Source organism: Falco biarmicus, chromosome 3 (genome assembly GCF_023638135.1).
Source record: "Falco biarmicus isolate bFalBia1 chromosome 3, bFalBia1.pri, whole genome shotgun sequence".
NCBI lineage: Eukaryota > Metazoa > Chordata > Aves > Falconiformes > Falconidae > Falco > Falco biarmicus.
In genome coordinates this window covers 57510808-57528749 of record NC_079290.1, presented here as the reverse complement: position 1 = coordinate 57528749, position 17942 = coordinate 57510808, and the positions used below count along the sequence as shown (strand labels likewise).

Below are 17942 nucleotides of genomic sequence, written 5' to 3'. Positions count from 1 at the left end.
AGTAGGGTAATACTAGTAATTAAAGGATAGCAATGCTACTTGGATAATGTCAAAGGTATAATTATTAGTAAGTGTGAGGTATAAATATTAGTAAGTGCAAATATTTTGTGCCTGCTTGCTATATGTAGGGCTAAAGGAAAAAAGATGGGAGAATGCAATAATGAAGATAAGAATTGGGGAACATGCATTGTGTTTTCATATAAAGCAAAAATGAATGTTTTTTACTTAAAGAATTCACACACCGTCAGCTCTAGGGTTTTATCCTTATTTTTGCTTGGTCAGCTCTATCCTTGGTAGCACCTCTTCTTACATTCTAAAAAAAATATTTGTGTGGACAGTTATTGCTAATCTATTAATCTGTAATAACTTTTTGGTGACAAAATTGTTAGGCACACTAAGGACTACTATGGTTTGGGAGATTGTATTGCTTTGGGTGCCAGTACTTCCTACATTTATTTACAAACAAAGATCCCAGAACCCTTACAGAATCACATAAAATTACTGTTGGAACTGTGAGCTGGGGTACAGTTTCAGGTTATGCTTGTTCCATAGAATTAATCGTATTTGTTGTACTAGAAATATAAAGCTCCGCAGCTCTTGCTTCAGTATACAGGCATAGTACCACCAGTAAGCAATTCCCAGATACATGAGCTGCATATTTCTGTGTTGCTAATGCACTTCTGGGAAAAGTGCCTGATTTCCAAGATGTTTCCTGAATCTCAAGCTGAGACTTTAGCATGTTGCTACTGCTGTCACCTGGCTCTTTGCTATTAAAAAGTAATTGGATCAAAGATGCACTGTTAATTTATGCCCTTGAGTTTCAGCTGCTTTTAAAACTATTGACTTCAGATTTTTTGAAGAAAAATTGAGGGTGTTTTTTTTAAAAAAACTGTGCAGTAAAACCATATTGTCATTACAGATGCAGTAGTGCTGAAATGGGGATGATAGCCCCTCGCAAACTAGAATTCAGTGTTTCTGCAAAGAAAGTATGGCCCCTAAGAGCTGGCTAGTTTATGTGATGACTGGAGGTGAGACTGAGAGGTGATGAGTGAGGAAGCTTTTCCAAACTGACTATTTTAAAAGAATTAGTGCTGATTTTATTAAATATTACCACAGCATTTGGAACAGAGTTCATTTGCGTTAGAGTTCATTTGTTAACCCTGGGGTTTGATGGCATTTATAGGGGGGTTTTTGTGATTGCACTTAGTTGCAAGTGCGAAAGCAATACACAGACCCAAGTTGCTAGGATTTTCTTGAAGTGGTCTTTTCTAAAACCTGAAGTCATTTATATAACAAACTGCTTGTGATGGGATCCATATTATCTGTGTGCCTTTTGAATGAGATGGGATCTGTATTATGCATGTGCCTTTTGAATGATACCATAATATAAATATTTAGTGCTTATAAAAAGAACAAGTAAATCCCACTATTATTTTATAGGCAATGAAACAAAATAACACTTTACGGTTTGTAAATTGTTGTGGTAGTCTGGGGAAGAGGCATTTTCATGTGGAGTAGTTAACTAGGGTTCAGGTTTGCTTCAATAAGATTATAGGTTACATCCAAATTGTCTCACGTGTATGTACTCTCATATCCAATTCTAATTTTGCACATCTACTTAAACAGTCAACCTATAAATAAAATAAAAAAGTAAGAATAAGTTTCAAATTCCCAAGTAAATGTACAGGCCATTCTGTTTATAGGCCAACAAAATGATCCCTCTTTACCTACGTATTTCCCCACCAAATGTTTCACCCACAAAACCATTGTTTTGCAGCACTTTCCAATATTAATTTTCTTCTCACAACACTCACGAAGCCAGATTTGCTTGATGCTGTGGCAGCATCAAATGGAAATGTTTGAAATTTATGTTTTGCATCACTTTGACTTCTGAGGCACATATTCAAAATAAAATGTAGTTAGGAATAATGTTATTCCGAAGTCTGGGGGTTCACTGGGATACGGACCTTAAAATTTATCACTGGCTCAGGACAGAGCTGTGTGCAGGCTATTCATCAGGACGAGCACACTGTGGGAGCATAAAAGAAGAAATTCCTTTTGTGAAAGAACTTAAGGCAAGAAAAAACAAAGGTGTTTTAAAACATCTGTGTACTTTTCGATGTCAGAATGAACGCCACAAAGGTGTGTTGTTACTTATAGAGAAGTAAATGATATCTACCACAGGGTTCTTTCTAAATGATCAGTAGAAAAAATTGCTCCCTCTACTGAGGTAGGGAAGGATGAGAGGCAATAGAATTTGAAACAGGAGAGATTCCAGCTGGATATAAGAAGAAACCTTTTTATCCTGACGACAGGCAGGCAGGGGCACAGGTTGCCCAGTTGGCTGTGTGGGCTCCATCATTCAAGGTTTTCAAGACTGGAGTGGACAACGCCCTGAGCAGCCAGGTCACAGCTGACCCTGCTTGCAGCAGGAGGCTGGACCAGAGATCTCTGGAGGGCCCCTTCCAACCTAAATGAACCTGTCATCCAGTGACATTTATGCACACCCACTTTGCATTAAATACTGTTTTCTACCATAGAATCATAAAATCATTTAGGTTGGAAAAGACCTTTAAGATCATCAAGTCCATCACTAAACCATGGCCCTAATCACATCTATGCGTTTTTAAACACCTCCAGGGATGGTGATTTTACCACCTCCCTGGGCAGCCTGTTCCAATGGTTCGCCACCCTTTTGGTGAAGAAATTTTTCCTAATATCCAATTTAAACCTTCACCAGTGTAACTTGAGGCCATTTCCTCTTGTCCTATTGGTTGTTATATGGGAGAAGACACCTTACCCCACCTGTCCATAACCTCCTTTCAGGTAGTTGTAGAGAGCAATAAGGGCCCCCCGAACCTCCTCCTCTCCAAACTAAACAACCCTGTAAGACTTGTTCTCTAGACCCTTCACCAGTTTCGTTGCCCTTCCCTGGACACGCTCCAGTGCATCAATGTCACTTGTAGTGAGGGGCCCAAAACCGAACCCAGCATTCGAGGTGCGGCCTCACCAGTGCTGAGCACAGGGGGACAATCACCTCCCTTGTCCTGCTGGCCACACTGTCTCTGATACAAGCCAGGATGCTGATGGCCACCTTGGCCCCCTGGGCACACTGCTGGCTCATGTCCAGCTGGCTGTTGACCAGCACCCCCAGGCCCTTTCCCACCAGGCGCTTCCCAGCCGCTCTGCCCCAGCCTGTAGCGCTGCGTGGGGCTGGTGTGACCCAGGGGCAGGGCCCGGCACTGGGCCTGGCTGCACCTCAAACAGTTGGCCTTCTCCCATCGGTCCAGCCTGTCCAGATCCCTCTGCAGAGCCTGCCTGCCCTCCGGCAGGTCAACCCTCCCCCACAACTTGGTGTCACCTGCAAACTTACTGAGGGGGCACTCGATCCCCTTGTCCGGATCATCGATAAAGATACTAAACAGCACTGGCCCCAGCACTGAGCCCTGGGGAACACCACTTGTGACCAGTTCCCAGCTGGATGTGACTCCATTCACCACCAGCTGGGCTCGGCCAGCCAGCCAGCTTTTAACCCAGCACAGAGTACACCTGCCCAAGCCATGGGCACCCAGTTTCCCCAGGAGGATGCTGTGGGAGACGGTGTCAAGGGCTTTACTAAGGTCCAGGGAGACACATCCACAGCCTTTCCCTCATCCACTAGGTGGGTCATCTTGTCATAGAAGGAGATCAGGTTCATCAAGCAGGACCTGCCTTTCATAACCCCACGCTGGCTGGGCCTGATCCCCCAGTTGTCCTGTATGTGCAGCATGATGGTGCTCAAGATGACCTGCTCCATAACCTTCCTCGGCACCTAGGTCAGGCTGACAGGCCTGTGGTTTCCAGTAGCCAAAACTTCTTATAGAAGGGAGTTTCAGCTGCTGCAGTGTTTAAGTGTGCTACCAATGTGTCATCTGATCCAGCTTAACCAGAATGAGGGTGTTACTTTCAATATTGAGTACTGTCAATGTCCATTGTTAAACAATCAGAAGAAAGTAGTATTTGTGGATAGAAGCCTCTTTACATGTATTTTGCAAACAGTAGAAATGAGAGTCATATAAAAATAGGTCATCTTAATCTTTTGATTATATGGATGTCATTATTTTGTTGATCTTTACCTGCTTTGGGACAATAGTATTCCAGTCAACGCTTGAGATTTCACAATTTGTATTTATATGATTACCAGAGCACTGAAAGCTTTTACTTACACATGTCTTATTTAACATTTTTTCTAGGTGGTATTTTGGTAAGATGGGCAGGAAGGATGCAGAAAGGCTACTTTTAAATCCTGGGAACCAGCGCGGTATTTTCTTAGTAAGAGAGAGTGAAACCACTAAAGGTATGTATATTTATTATATCTGTTGTGGTTTAACTCCAGCCAGCAACTAAGTGTCACGCAGCCGCTCACTCACTAACACACACCCACACCCTGCTGGGATGGAGAGGAGAATCAGGGAAAAAAGATAAAACCTATGGGTTGAGATAAGAACAGTTTAATAATTGAAATAAAATAAAATATAATACAATACCAATTCTAATAAAAATTGCAATGAAAAGGGAGATAAATTGAGAGAGAGGAATACAACTCAAGAAAAACAAATGATGCGTAATACAGTTGCTCACCATGCACTGACCAATGCCCAGCTGGTCCGCAGCAAGCGCCTCCCAGCCAACTCCCCCCAGTTTATACACTGAGCGTGAGGTTCTGTGGTATGGAACATCCCTTTGGCTAGCTCAGGTCAGCTGTCCTGGTTATGCTGCCTCCTGGCTTCTTGTGCAATTCACTTACAGAGCATGAGAAACTGAAAAGTGCTTGACTTAGAGTAAGCACTGTTTAGTAACAACTAAAACAGTGTGTTATCAACATTATTCTCATACTAAATCCAAAACACAGCATTGTAACAGCTACTAGGAAGAAAATTAACTCTACCACAGCTGAAAACAGGACAGTACCTCTTCTCTCTCCCGTTTTGCCACTCCCACCACCACCAAGATGGATATAATGACCATTTTTGTCTATCACATGATACATATGCATGTGCACACATGTATATGTTTAATGACAGCTGGGGAGACACATTAAATATGTTTTTAAATTTTTGGTGAAGAACCAAGTATGACTTTTTTCCTAGGTGCTTACTCCCTTTCCATACGTGACTGGGATGAGGTCAGAGGTGATAATGTGAAACACTACAAAATCAGAAAACTTGACAATGGTGGATACTATATCACAACCAGAGCACAATTTGAATCTCTACAGAAGTTGGTGAAACACTACAGAGGTAAGCCCAAGTGCTAATGTCCCAATGCTGCCTTGTGCCTATTGTGAGGAAGAAAAATTGCATATGTAGCTTATTCTTAAAATTTACAACCATAACATTTCTTCTTGTTTTGACAAACAGTAAATGGGCTCGTTCTTTTTATCAATATTAGGATGTTGTGTTACCCCTGTTTAACTATGAAGCTTATTCTTTCTGTTTTCCAGAACATGCCGATGGGCTGTGTCATAAGCTAACAACTGTGTGTCCCACTGTGAAACCGCAAACACAGGGGCTAGCAAAAGATGCCTGGGAAATTCCTAGAGAATCTTTGAGGCTAGAAGTTAAGTTGGGCCAAGGATGTTTTGGTGAAGTATGGATGGGTAAGAACTTAAATGTGACATCTTTCATTTGTTTCTGTGAATGTTTTAATAGTATTTTAAGTAAATCAGTATTGGGATCTGAAAGATAATCTGACAAATAAGTGAAGGGAAAAAATACCAATGATCATCAGGCATGTAAAAGTAAAATACTCAATATCATTCTAGTTTATAATTATTCTTTTAGCTAAGAAAACAGAAGAAAATGCAGTTTCAGCAGAAAATCTCTTCAGTATTATAGTGGAGAATAAAATCTGATTTGTTTCTCTAGGAACATGGAATGGAACCACAAAAGTAGCAATCAAGACACTAAAACCTGGTACAATGATGCCAGAAGCTTTCCTGCAGGAGGCTCAGATCATGAAGAAATTGCGACACGACAAGCTTGTTCCGCTATATGCAGTTGTTTCTGAGGAACCAATCTACATCGTCACTGAATTCATGACAAAAGGTGTGTGTGGCAGAATAATCTGAAGATACTACATTTAAAAGATTATTTAAGATCCCAGCAACAAATTAAATGTTTAATTATTGTTAGGTTTAAGCTGACTGGAGTATAAGTAGAAATTTTGATTAAATTAAAATGATCAACGCTTGACCTACTTGAAGCAGTTCTGATTTAGATTGTGAGCAGGGGCATGGCTGTTTTTGCGCATCTGTGTCACCCTTGCTAAACTTCCGTACAAGACTGGGGGGTTTTCTCCTCATTTTTTAGTGTGTACTGTCTGTTACATTAAAGTTGGATGGCGTAGCTGGGAATATCATCATGATAATATACCTGCCTGTAGACAGATCGTGCTTGCAATGACAGAATCAGTTGAATTTTGCTTTTTTTTTTTTAGTTTTTCTTTTCCAGCAGTGTAATAGTAAATGTTAAAAAAGTTGAGGTTTTCTTTCCAGACTCTCTCCTTTGTTATCAGTCTTTCATCCCTCTTCCCTTGCTCTGTATTGTTTCCCCTGCTGCTGAAACAGAGATTTAGAGGTTTAGGCTGAATGTAGAAATAAACACATTAGTATTAAGAAGCAGCAGATTTTCAAGTCATTTATTCCGCTTTTTAAAAAACGCAGACTTCTGTTCATCTCACAGAGATTATTTGCTATCCTGATAAGAAATAGAAGCAATTTTAAAGTCCAGGAGAGTGGCTACTTGTGTTCACTACTCTGCCACAAATATATGGGAGTCTTCTTCCTGTTTGGATGGTCTTTTTAAAGTGTTGTGTAAGTAGAAGGGTAGAAAGGAGTAGAAAATCTAAAAAGTTCCTTCTGTGCTGTTGTTTCCTTCTGTGCTGTTGTTTCTAAGTAACACTAGATAGTCTGTCAGGTCTTAAATCTGCCATGCAAAATCACTTTTCAGTGTTCAGAAGTCAGGTTTCAGGAAGGCAATCAGGAAAAAAAAAATGCTTTATAGCTTTCTGTCTAAGAAAAAGGAAAGTTTAAACCCAGAACTGGGATGTTACATTACAAAAACCAGAAGAATTGGAAAAACAGTAGCATGTTTGATTAAATTATAGGTTAAAAATGCCATTGGAAGCCTCTGTTTTCATTTGAAAAACATCTCACATTTTGCCAAAAAACATAAAACCTCTTTGGTGGTTCATACTTGAAAGCTAGTGGCAATTTTTTAAATTTTTTTTCTTTCTCTTTTTACAAGGAAAAGAGGTAGGTGAGAACTGCACAGTACCCAAAATTTTTTCTAATGCGGACAGGTTACTAAGGATCAATGTGAAATCTTTGTTCGTCTTTGGTCCTTTGAGCTCATGAGCCAAGGTGGGAAAAAGTCTGTGCAAACACACACAACAAACAGCAGCAGCAGTGTGGGTCTGGCCTGCCACACTTTTACTTTCAATGCAGAAATACAGCAAGTGACTAAAACCACATCAGAATTACCTAATTTGTGGCTACAGCGATGAATCCATTGCAAGATATGTGGTTCAGTGTTTTTTTCTCTACCATCACCACACTTGTAATTTTGTCATAATTTTGACTATGATGAGACTGATTAATCATTAGTCTTCTCCAGTTTCTTAGGAAAGAGATTAGGTTCCTGTATACTTATGGCATAATTACACCGTAGGGAAAGCTGTTACGTCAGAGACCAAGTTTTACCATGTGTGTAAAGATCACTGTCTTTAAGTGCAGATCCTTGGAACTGATTTCAAATACTGCTTATGTTGTAATGTTCTGAATGCAATTGCATTATATAAATGGGATAAGATAATATATTACAAAGAATGCAAGATACTTTTGTTTTCCCCTGTAAGGAAGAAAAAGCAACAAAATGAACCCAATTTCAGAATCATTTTTCTAGTATATAATTGGAGCTGTTAGAAAGTAATGGATAGGAGGTTTTTTGTTCTTTAATTATAAATCTCACTGGGGAAAAAAGCCCAGCTAGGAAAGACATTGATACCAGGAATATTGGAAAAAATCCTTATGTATTGCCATATAATCATCAAGCAGCAATCTGTTTTATTGAATTATTGAAATGGATTCCAAAATACTTGGAGAAAACTTGCACTAGCTGGTTATCAGGCACAGTCATTGAGTCGTGTATTCTGGTAAATGATGGATTTTCAAATACAGATTTGGGGAGATGAATAAATCGTAATGTCTAGGGAAAAAGTTCTCATTTCTGTTTTCAGATCAAATTAATGTGTTGGGTTTTCCCTTTCTTTCCCCAAAATGCGTTATCTTTTACAGGCAGCTTGCTAGACTTCCTTAAGGAAGGAGAAGGGAAATACTTAAAACTCCCACAGCTGGTCGACATGGCTGCTCAGGTACATTGTATAAACCAAGACAACTGTGATTTTGTGCTTTAGAGAAGAGATTTAAAACTATATCAGATATCAACTAAATATAAATATTGAATGCTGTGGATATTTTACACTGTTCTGTCTTACATATTCTGTTGTAGGTTTGTAATTTGGCAAAAACAAACAGTCTAGTACCCAGTTAGCAGATACCGTATAGCCAGACACCCTGTGCCATCACAAGCTCTTGCTGTGCTATACTTCCTAGACTTATACAATGAGAATGGAGCTAAACTAAAGGGATGCAGCTTAATGCTTGGGAGAAATGTATATAGTCATGAAGAATAATCTTTAATAAAACTTTATTTTTAAGATTGCTGATGGCATGGCTTACATTGAAAGAATGAACTACATCCACAGGGATCTCCGGGCAGCTAACATTCTTGTAGGAGACAATCTTGTGTGTAAAATAGCAGACTTTGGTTTAGCAAGGTTAATAGAGGACAATGAGTACACTGCAAGACAAGGTAAGACTGATTCATTTACTGAATAAGACCAGTTACCTTCAAATTACTTAGAACTATTACATTTGGCAGAATGTGTCTGTGTATTCTGTCTGCATGAATAAAGATTATTCATGTGACGTGAAAGTGTGCTTTCACGGTTATGTTTAGTTGTCCTCCTCTCCTAAGCACAATTTTAGTAAACTTTTTAATTTTCAAAATTATCTGGTAGTTTGCTTGTGTTTTCAAAAAAGTTTTTAGGTTTTTTTGGGGGGGTAAAACTTGCTACAGTTTGAAGAGAGCTGACATTCCAGAGATGATGCTTATCAGATTCTGAAGATCATTTCACTTTTTTGAAACATATTTAATTAAGAGTCCCAGATGTCTTAAGTGCTTCCAGAAATTGTGGCCAGTAGTTTCTGCCTTAGTTTGAAACTGCTTTCCAGTTTGAAATATTAAAATACTAAACCACCTTAAATTTTGTCAACAAAGCAAAATGTAAAATTGTTTTGAGTGCAGTACTTTTTTTAATATAGTTTGAAATGTAAGCAAATTATGTATAAGCAAGGGGAACTGAATGTCTTTCTGATGTTTGTAGGAGCTAAATTTCCAATTAAATGGACCGCTCCGGAAGCAGCATTGTATGGTCGGTTTACAATCAAGTCAGATGTGTGGTCATTTGGAATTTTACTGACAGAGCTGGTAACAAAGGGGAGAGTGCCATATCCAGGTAAGAGGGAAATTTAATAGATTTTTCTTTACTGTATTCTGCACTTCTGAAGTTACCTTTTGTACTTTTTGCCTTCATTCAGAGCCCACAGTTGACAAGCAGAGTCAAAAAATTAGTAACACTTCACTGGTTCCTTTTTTCACAAAGCTACTTGGTTTTATTTAGAGATTAACTCTTATATATTTTTTAAAATGCTCTAATAGCATTTGTAAATGTGACTGATAGTTCATTTCAGATTAGTGGGTATCCTTATGTTATCCTATCTGTCCCTGAAATTTCTACTTCTGATATTTTCCCAAGCCACAGTAAGCATCAGTAGAGTGAAGCTACTAGATCGGTTTTTGAACCTAAACATATGTAATGTATTTTGTTAGCTGTTTTCCTGGGACTGGAATTTGTAAGGCATTTCTGTTAGGTGTGTATAATGCCTTTTTGTTGATCTGATTTCAAATCAGGTGGTCATTGAATGGAACTTAAAGGTGGGCAGAAGGTATTTGTGCTTGAGTCTCCATTTTGAAAGGGTAGGCCCAAGGCAGTGGGAAAGTATACAAATGGAAGAAGAACCAGATACTGAGGAATTCCCAGAATAATGAAACAATTTTCAGAAAGTGTCTTTAATGCAAAATGTAAAGGTTTCTTTCATTATAAAGTGCATTCATTACAGGTCCTGTTCTGGTAGATTCACATGCATCGCAGCTGGAGACACACTTGAAAACCTTCAGGAAACTGTTCTTTGCATAATGTCATTCAGACCTAAAATGCTTTTCTTTCAGGGATGGTGAATCGGGAAGTTCTGGAACAAGTGGAACGTGGATATAGGATGCCTTGCCCGCAAGGCTGCCCAGAGTCTCTCCACGAGTTAATGAAACTGTGTTGGAAGAAGGACCCTGATGAAAGACCAACATTTGAATATATACAGTCTTTCTTGGAGGACTACTTTACTGCTACAGAACCACAGTACCAGCCTGGAGACAATTTATAAGCCAACAGTCTATATAACATGCACAAATCTGCCAAATGTTAAAAGACTTGCAAAGAGTTCCTGACGTCTGTAAGGAATCAAAGGAAAGAAAATCTTTGCTACTTTGCATGCTCTTTATGGCAAACTGGAATTTCATGATGCAGTTGCACAAAACCACTTTTAAAGTGTTATAATCTAATTTACCAATGATATGTTTTTATTTTTTTCCTCTTTCCCAACTTATTTTCAGGGTCCAAAGGAAGCTTACTGAAAATACAGGGTAGAAAAATGAGTGTTGGTGTGAACAATAGCAGAAAAACCAATGTTTCAAATCCTTTATTTTCCCAACATTTGATAATCATTCTACTAAAGAGGGAATTGTCTGGAATTAGTGATCTTGGGGTAAGACATTTTTAATGCAGAAGAACTTTGTGGGACCAAGCAATTCTATTCCAGTTCTGTAAAACTCCCTGTGTTCAAATTTACATGTGTGTCCCCCACCCCCACAAAAGATGGTATAACTGTATTTGATACATAGTCTTGATCTTTAAGCTTCCTCTTGCATGGACATAATTAGGGTAGGCAGGTTAAAAGAGAAATTGGAGCAGTGAATGACAAAACTTGATCTAAATGGTAGACCTCAATAGTGAAATTAGAGAGCATAATGCACTGTGTTAATACTTGTATTAATATAACTGGAAAATAGCATGAGAGATTTTTCTTTTTTTCTTTCTGCATAGCTAATTAAGAATAATGAAGGTAACTAGAAAATGAGGTAATATTTTATAAAATTGTGTTGATAAAGTTTGATGATATTTGAACTTGAAGCTATGTAATACAATCAGGGGGGGAAAACCTTTAATCTTTTAAGCTCCAATCCAACTGCAAGCTTTTGTATGGGAAGGCTACCTGAACAAAGCTCACCAGGAAAGCAAGACTGAAGCTGGTAACTGGCCGCTTTTTAGTCCTTTCTCAGAGACAGGTCTGGTACTGTTGTATGTGGCTTATACGTGTTAACAAGGGTGGGTGCCACAAGCACTAGCTGTCACTAGTTCAGGGATTTGATTGCACTTTTGCTTTTCTTGACTATTAAGACACACTTACACGCAGTTGCTCTTCCCACTTCTGCCCTTCCTACAGAATTATTTAACTGAAAATAAACAAAAGAAAATGTGAAAGTTTAAAAACTAAAGGGATAAAGTATATTTAATATTGTCCGAATATAGTGACATTGAAATTTGCTGGCATTCAGCTCAGTTGACACTACATCTAGATTTATTTTCTTTGGCTAATGACATATCAAGCAATAACATCATGTCTTTTACTCAACAATTTGCATGAGGTTCTTGAATTTCTGATTGAGCTTACGTACTTTAATTTTGGAACACTAAACTTAGCTACCAGGTTGGAATTCATATTATCATTGTAAAGCTATCCACAAATGAATTTCAGAAAAACTGGTAATATAGTTCTGGTACTAAACTTAACTTTCTTCATGGGTTTACACTACATTGAATCCAACTACCAAACAGATCTTTGTAAGAACAGTGCCATCGTTTTTCATTATCCCTCATCATTGCTTATCCCCTATACATCTGTGGTTATCAAATTTTAAAAGGGCTTTATGTAAGAAAAACAAAACAACAAAAAAACACACACACAAAATAATCAAAAAACCCCAAAAAAATAAATGGAATTTTAATTTTTCTAAATATTTTAAAATCAATAACACAATCATACGAGTTTATGTATTAATACAGTTATAACAAAAAATGCCAAAAATGACGCCGGCATTGTTTGGATTTTTAATTACTGAATGGAACGGTTCATTGTAATAACACTTGTATAGTAAAGGAATAAAACACTAACTTAATGAACGTGTTCATTGTAAATGGTTGTGTATTATAAAACTTCTCCAAAAGAGTTTGTATGTTTATGAAAATTTATTTGTTTCACCTGAAGACCTTGATGTGGTTCTTACCCTAACAGAGTTTAAAATTCACATTCACACTTTTTATATAAATAGTAATAAGTTTAATTATGTAACTAAGTATTTTTATAAAGTATGGCATTGTTGAACTGTTTTGCAGAATTGGTTCAAAATAAATTTCTCCTTGATTGCATCTGCTTATTTGAAATGGGGGGGGAAAGGTGGGAGGGGGACAAAACCAGAGTAGTTTTCATATTGAGGGGAAAAGGAGGGGAATTAATCCTTCATGAGTTTTGGGTGTATTTTTGTGCTCTGTAAACTATTTTAATGTACTTTCATACAAGATGCTGAGTTCAGGGTGCATTATTGCTGTGAAAAGGGAGACATTTTCTAGAGCAGTTCAGAAGCTCTTGGCAGGACTAGAACAGTACTGTCTGGACATAAAACTAACCCTCACGACAGACAGATGGACAGACTTGGGATTCTTGTGAGAGCAAGCCCAGTATAGAATCTCAGCTGGCGGTCACTGCCACTGCAGGGCAAACACATCTCCTCTCTCTTGCTTTAATGGTATTAGCAGCCACTGTTGACTTCTGTGCAATTTTTCAGGGAGCTTTATACATTTGTTCTTGTGATAGCTGGTGGTTTATCTCAGCTTCATTCAATGTTACCTGTCTCAATGACCAGTAAACTCAAACCACAAATCCTGACGTGTATGTACAGTGCCACTGTAGATTAAGGAGCGAGAGTACTGTTTGAGTTTCAATAACTAATACAGCACTAAAACCATTCTTAACAGAACCTAAAAATGGCAAAGTTTATTGTATTTTTAGTATTTCCTGTAATGTAATTAATGTTTTACTATTTTTAATGACAACAGTAATGTAATTCTGGTAATCTGTGCTCTTCCCATTGTCCACCAGAACCTTGTGATACCCATTCTGCATGCTAGGCCTGCAGATTGTTTCTGTCATGCGTTGTTTCAAGCTGTAGTATTTTAAGAATATTTTCATACTGTCTTTGAGTAAACTTCCAAACATAAAAATGTGCATTATCCTACTATTTAGATAAAATACATCCCTATTTTAGCATAAAGCATTATGAAAAAAACTTTGTCTTTTTATCCTTGCAGCCACTGGACTGTCATTTCACTAGGCTTGTGCGTAGCTCTTACCCCTGAAAAGTAGTCTTGGAAAGGTCTTACCTTTTTTTTTTTTTTTTACAAAAAGAAGTCTCCTAGAGTTTGCTGATGGGTAGCAACAAGTTGGAATTCTATCATACCTGTAGTCATCTACAATACTGTTTATTCTAAAACACATTATCCACAGCTGGAACGCATATAAATGAATTTAAACAACGAAACTTAATGAGCCCTCAGTTTTGTTATTTATTTTGATCTGTTCAATCCAATAAACTTCTGAATTTTTAAGTTTTCTGTGAAGATGCTGTAGATATTTGTATTTGTGCCAGCTTTTCCCCAACACACAAGACTTCACTTAGAGCTACGCAGTTATGTTGGGTTTAAACCACAGGAGCACTCACTTAAGCTAAGCAGTACATTGCAAACAGGAGACTCAGATTCTTAAAACTTGCTAAAGAATTTAGGACTAAATTTGAATATCTGATTTGGGCACCATAAGCAGGTGGTGGATAACTGCTGACGCCTGGAACTGTGGTTCATCCAACAGCCATTGTGTTGTGCAGTAGGTACTCCGAGTCTATTTGTGCAAATGCCCAGAAGCGTGGGTGCTTTGGTAGCCGCGCATCTTGTTCCTACTTCAGCCTGATCCTAATGCAGGAACAAGATTGCCATTGACCTTGGAAACGCTGCAGGAGGCTGCCAGGCAGTGCAGGGCTGGTAACCCCCATGACGCACATCTGGCAGACACCTTTTCAAGTCAAGGTGGGAAGAGTCAGCTGATGGGAATGGGATGGTTGCATCTATTTCTGATACAGTGACCTCGAGTGTAAAACCTGGGCTCTGATCGAGAATCCTGGATAGCTGGTGGGTCTTACACAGGTGGTTGGCAGCTGTGAGAGACCTTTAGGAGGTCGCAGAACCTGCTGCAGGACTTCACCTGCAGCCACAGGCTTAAGGATTTGCTCAAGGACCAGGTTTGGGGTTTTTTTCTCTGCACTTTGCTCTACTGCCACTTAGAGGGAGAGTGTTTGCTGGGCAAACAACAGCTTCCCTGCTTCTCCCTTACCATAGGGGAGGGAAAGGGAGAGAGTGAGACGGAAGGATGGAGGCGAGCAGCTGAGGTACCACACTTCAGTGGGCAGAGGGGAGCAGGCTGAGGGGTGTGGCATAGCAGATGTCTCTCCGTCCGATTTTGAAAAGGAGGTAGAAATGCAGGGGAACTGAGGAGCATCTGTTCCCTTGCGCGCAGTGGAAATGGAGCAAGGCTAATGCCAAGTGCTGCTTCTGCTCTCTGCGATGGTTGTGGTCAGCTCAGCCTGGTTCTGAGCAGGGCACATTCTGTATCAGCTGGGGAGTTCCAAGCATCGTTCTGCCATCATTTGTAATGCTGAACCTTGATGGGGTCTTGGGGTAAAAAAACAATACAGAGAGCCTAACCAGAGAGATTCTGATCCCTGGATCCCAAATTTACAGGGATGCTTGCCTCTGGAGCTCTGCTCCAGACTGATAGCATTTCAGACGCTGGCAAGTACCTTAGCATTTCTTTCCTAGTGGATGTAGGATTTTATGTTGGGTTTCCCTTCTTTCCATGTGGGTACAGCATGCCTTGGAACTTCACAGAGTTCAGGCATTACCCATGGGACTCACGTTCTTTACTAGTCCTACTCTTTGAGCTTATTTTCCTTCTTAGTTCTGCATGCAAACATGTGCTTCATGTAGGTAGCACATTGTTGTCTGGTTGGGTTTTTTTAACATTCTCTTTTAATTTAAAGGTGTATTTTTTGTCAAATTGTAATAACCACTCATATTAATCTTGGTGGGGGATCAAAGTATTCATAGCACCGTACACTTTTAGGGAACATTGTCCACCTTCTCAGTATTTCATTTACTTAGTGAGTAGAAACACATGTTGGCCATTGTGTTGCTTTTGATTTGTTCTTAAAGGAGAAAGAATAGTTACATAGTTAAACCCAGCAGGGTCTAAGGAACAGACTGGAAATTTAAAAGGGAAACCTGAATGCAAGCACTCTTGGTGAATCAGTCATGTACCAACACTGAAGCTGACTGCTGTGAAAACATTCCTTTTTTTATCAAAAAGCTACTCCCAGCAGGAGCACTTCACCCCTCTCCTTTGTGCCCTGCTACTAGTTTATTGAGTTTCTAGTTGAGGCTACCGATAAGGACATACTGGGAAATTAATAATCTGTGCATCCTACATTTGGCCCTGAAAATCCATTCCATACATGCTAACAACTCACTTTTTTCCTGGACCTCAGCAGGTGCCAGCTGCTGCATTCACCATTCATTCAATACCCCCACATTTATTTACATTTGGGGCAGCCTTCCAGGGGCTCCATGGCTGATGATTTTTCACTCGGCTTCAGTGTTTGGAAGCACCAGAGTTGTATTTGCTGGGTAAAGAAGCATTTCTGCTCTTTCAAAAATAAGAAAGGATAAACCTCAGTTCAGCATGACTCCTATGATGAAAGTGCCACAGATACGGAAAACATTTGACAGCTTCATTATGAAAACAGTGAGGATGGCTCCCTGCTCCTCCGGCAACCGTGGAATACACCACTCACAGAGGTGCCGAAGATGTGTTGAACAGTGAATGACCGTGCTAGATTGTAGCCCCTGTTCAGTCCTGGCAAGGAGGCCAAGTCTGTGGTTCTGTCCTTCTGAAGAGTTCCCAAGAAAAGGCAAGAGTGTTGGCTCACATTTCTAAGAGTGGAAGTTGATGACTAGATGACTTACATCCCTTACATCCCTCTACCCACCTTCAGCTCCTCTCAGTTCTAGCCTAGGTGCTCACTCTTCACCATCATGTGGTGTTGCAGTAGTAGAATGAACACAGACGAGAACTGACAGAATTAAAGATTAGAAGCCTATAGCAGCCTTGTACCGTCTTCTTTTTTCTTTCATAAATGGGCAGTGCCTAGCAAATTGAGCAGCCTTACTAGAGCAAGGTCAGATCCATATCGCTTTCACTGGAGTTTTGATTTTGTTCTATTGTTACCCTCTTCTCTTCTGGAATTTCTCCCTCTTTCAAACTGGCTTATGACTGGCATACATGTATATTCTTTCCATTGTGCCAGAAGACTACCAGCACAATAGAAATAGTTTCTGTATTTACATTTTAAATTAGCATTATTTGTTAAAGGTGACTGCATCAAAATCTGTGCATTTAACCTTCTTGCTACCTTTATCAAAGGAATACCATTTGCAAGGGGATATTTTTTTCTGTATGAAACTGAAGTTCAATCAATAGCTTCAGTGGGTTTAAGGTTATAATAAGTAGATTGCTAATAGGCTAAATATAATCTCTGGTGCCATTGTTTAGAATGGCCCCAGCCTTTTCAGACTGCTGCTAAGTGTTTAAAGAGCAAGTGTGTGTATACATAGCAATAGATATGTCCCCTGAGTTCAACTGATCATTAAGGTAAGAAGGAGTGACCCTCTCTGCTACCTGGGGATGACAAACGGCATTCAGGAAGATAGTGGGATACACGTCTGCTTTAGCAGGCCAGCCTGCCTTATGCAAATACTCTTGATTTATCAACAAAATAGCACAACCCTCATTTGTTTTTTGTCCCAAGACAGACATTGTCATGCCAGGTAATATGCAGAAATTACTGATCTGCAGCACGTCTCTTTGGGGTTTCTAAGGCACCTGTCATCTTACCCAACAATGCTTATTACCTAATATATAGCTTTTCTCACTCTCAAACTCTTCACAGATGAGAGACAAGAGAAGAGACATTTTGACTCATCCAGGATCAAGTTCAACATTGACCATGCAGCAGCCAGAATCTAGCATTTGGTCTGCTGGGAATTTCCTTTCAGATAGAAAGACTTTAGCATTACCTACCAATCTCAGCTCCGGGTCTTGAGCTTGGAGAGGTGATTTCCTAAGACAAGCCTGCAGCAATTTCCCATTATGCCCCACAATGGACACTTGAGGTACTCCCAAAAAAAGGACAAAATCTGGGTAAAGCCTGTGAGCCCTGCACAGCAATTTGGCTGCAACAAAGCTGATGTATCAATAATACGTGTGGACAGCATGGAGCTTGAGCTGGAAAACCCTGTCAGCCCCTAGCATGCTCAGCCTGAGGCTAGCCCAGGTGGCCCCAGGGTACAGCCAGCCACCACACAGGCAGCCTACGTGTGGGAAGGTGCTTACCTCAGCCTCTGAGCATGACAGTGGCTGTCAGCAGCATCCACCTTCCCAGCCTGATGGGCTGCCACATCTGGGACACCATGGTATGCGGAGTCAGGTGGTCAGGAAGCTTTTG

At 39.7% G+C, this 17942-nt stretch overlaps 1 protein-coding gene across 1 annotated transcript in view; it reads left to right on the top strand.

Annotated features, from left to right (window-relative positions):
• The window catches only part of YES1 (YES proto-oncogene 1, Src family tyrosine kinase), a 52963-nt gene extending 40261 nt beyond the window's left edge, over positions 1–12702 (top strand). Inside the window, exons 5-12 of the mRNA XM_056331555.1 lie at positions 4233–4336; positions 5130–5279; positions 5483–5638; positions 5907–6086; positions 8336–8412; positions 8759–8912; positions 9487–9618; positions 10392–12702. Of these exons, the coding sequence (XP_056187530.1) occupies positions 4233–4336; positions 5130–5279; positions 5483–5638; positions 5907–6086; positions 8336–8412; positions 8759–8912; positions 9487–9618; positions 10392–10600 (1162 nt within the window). The 3' untranslated portion in view covers positions 10601–12702. The remainder of the gene's footprint in view (positions 1–4232; positions 4337–5129; positions 5280–5482; positions 5639–5906; positions 6087–8335; positions 8413–8758; positions 8913–9486; positions 9619–10391) is intronic.
• The last annotated feature ends 5240 nt before the right edge of the window (positions 12703–17942 follow it).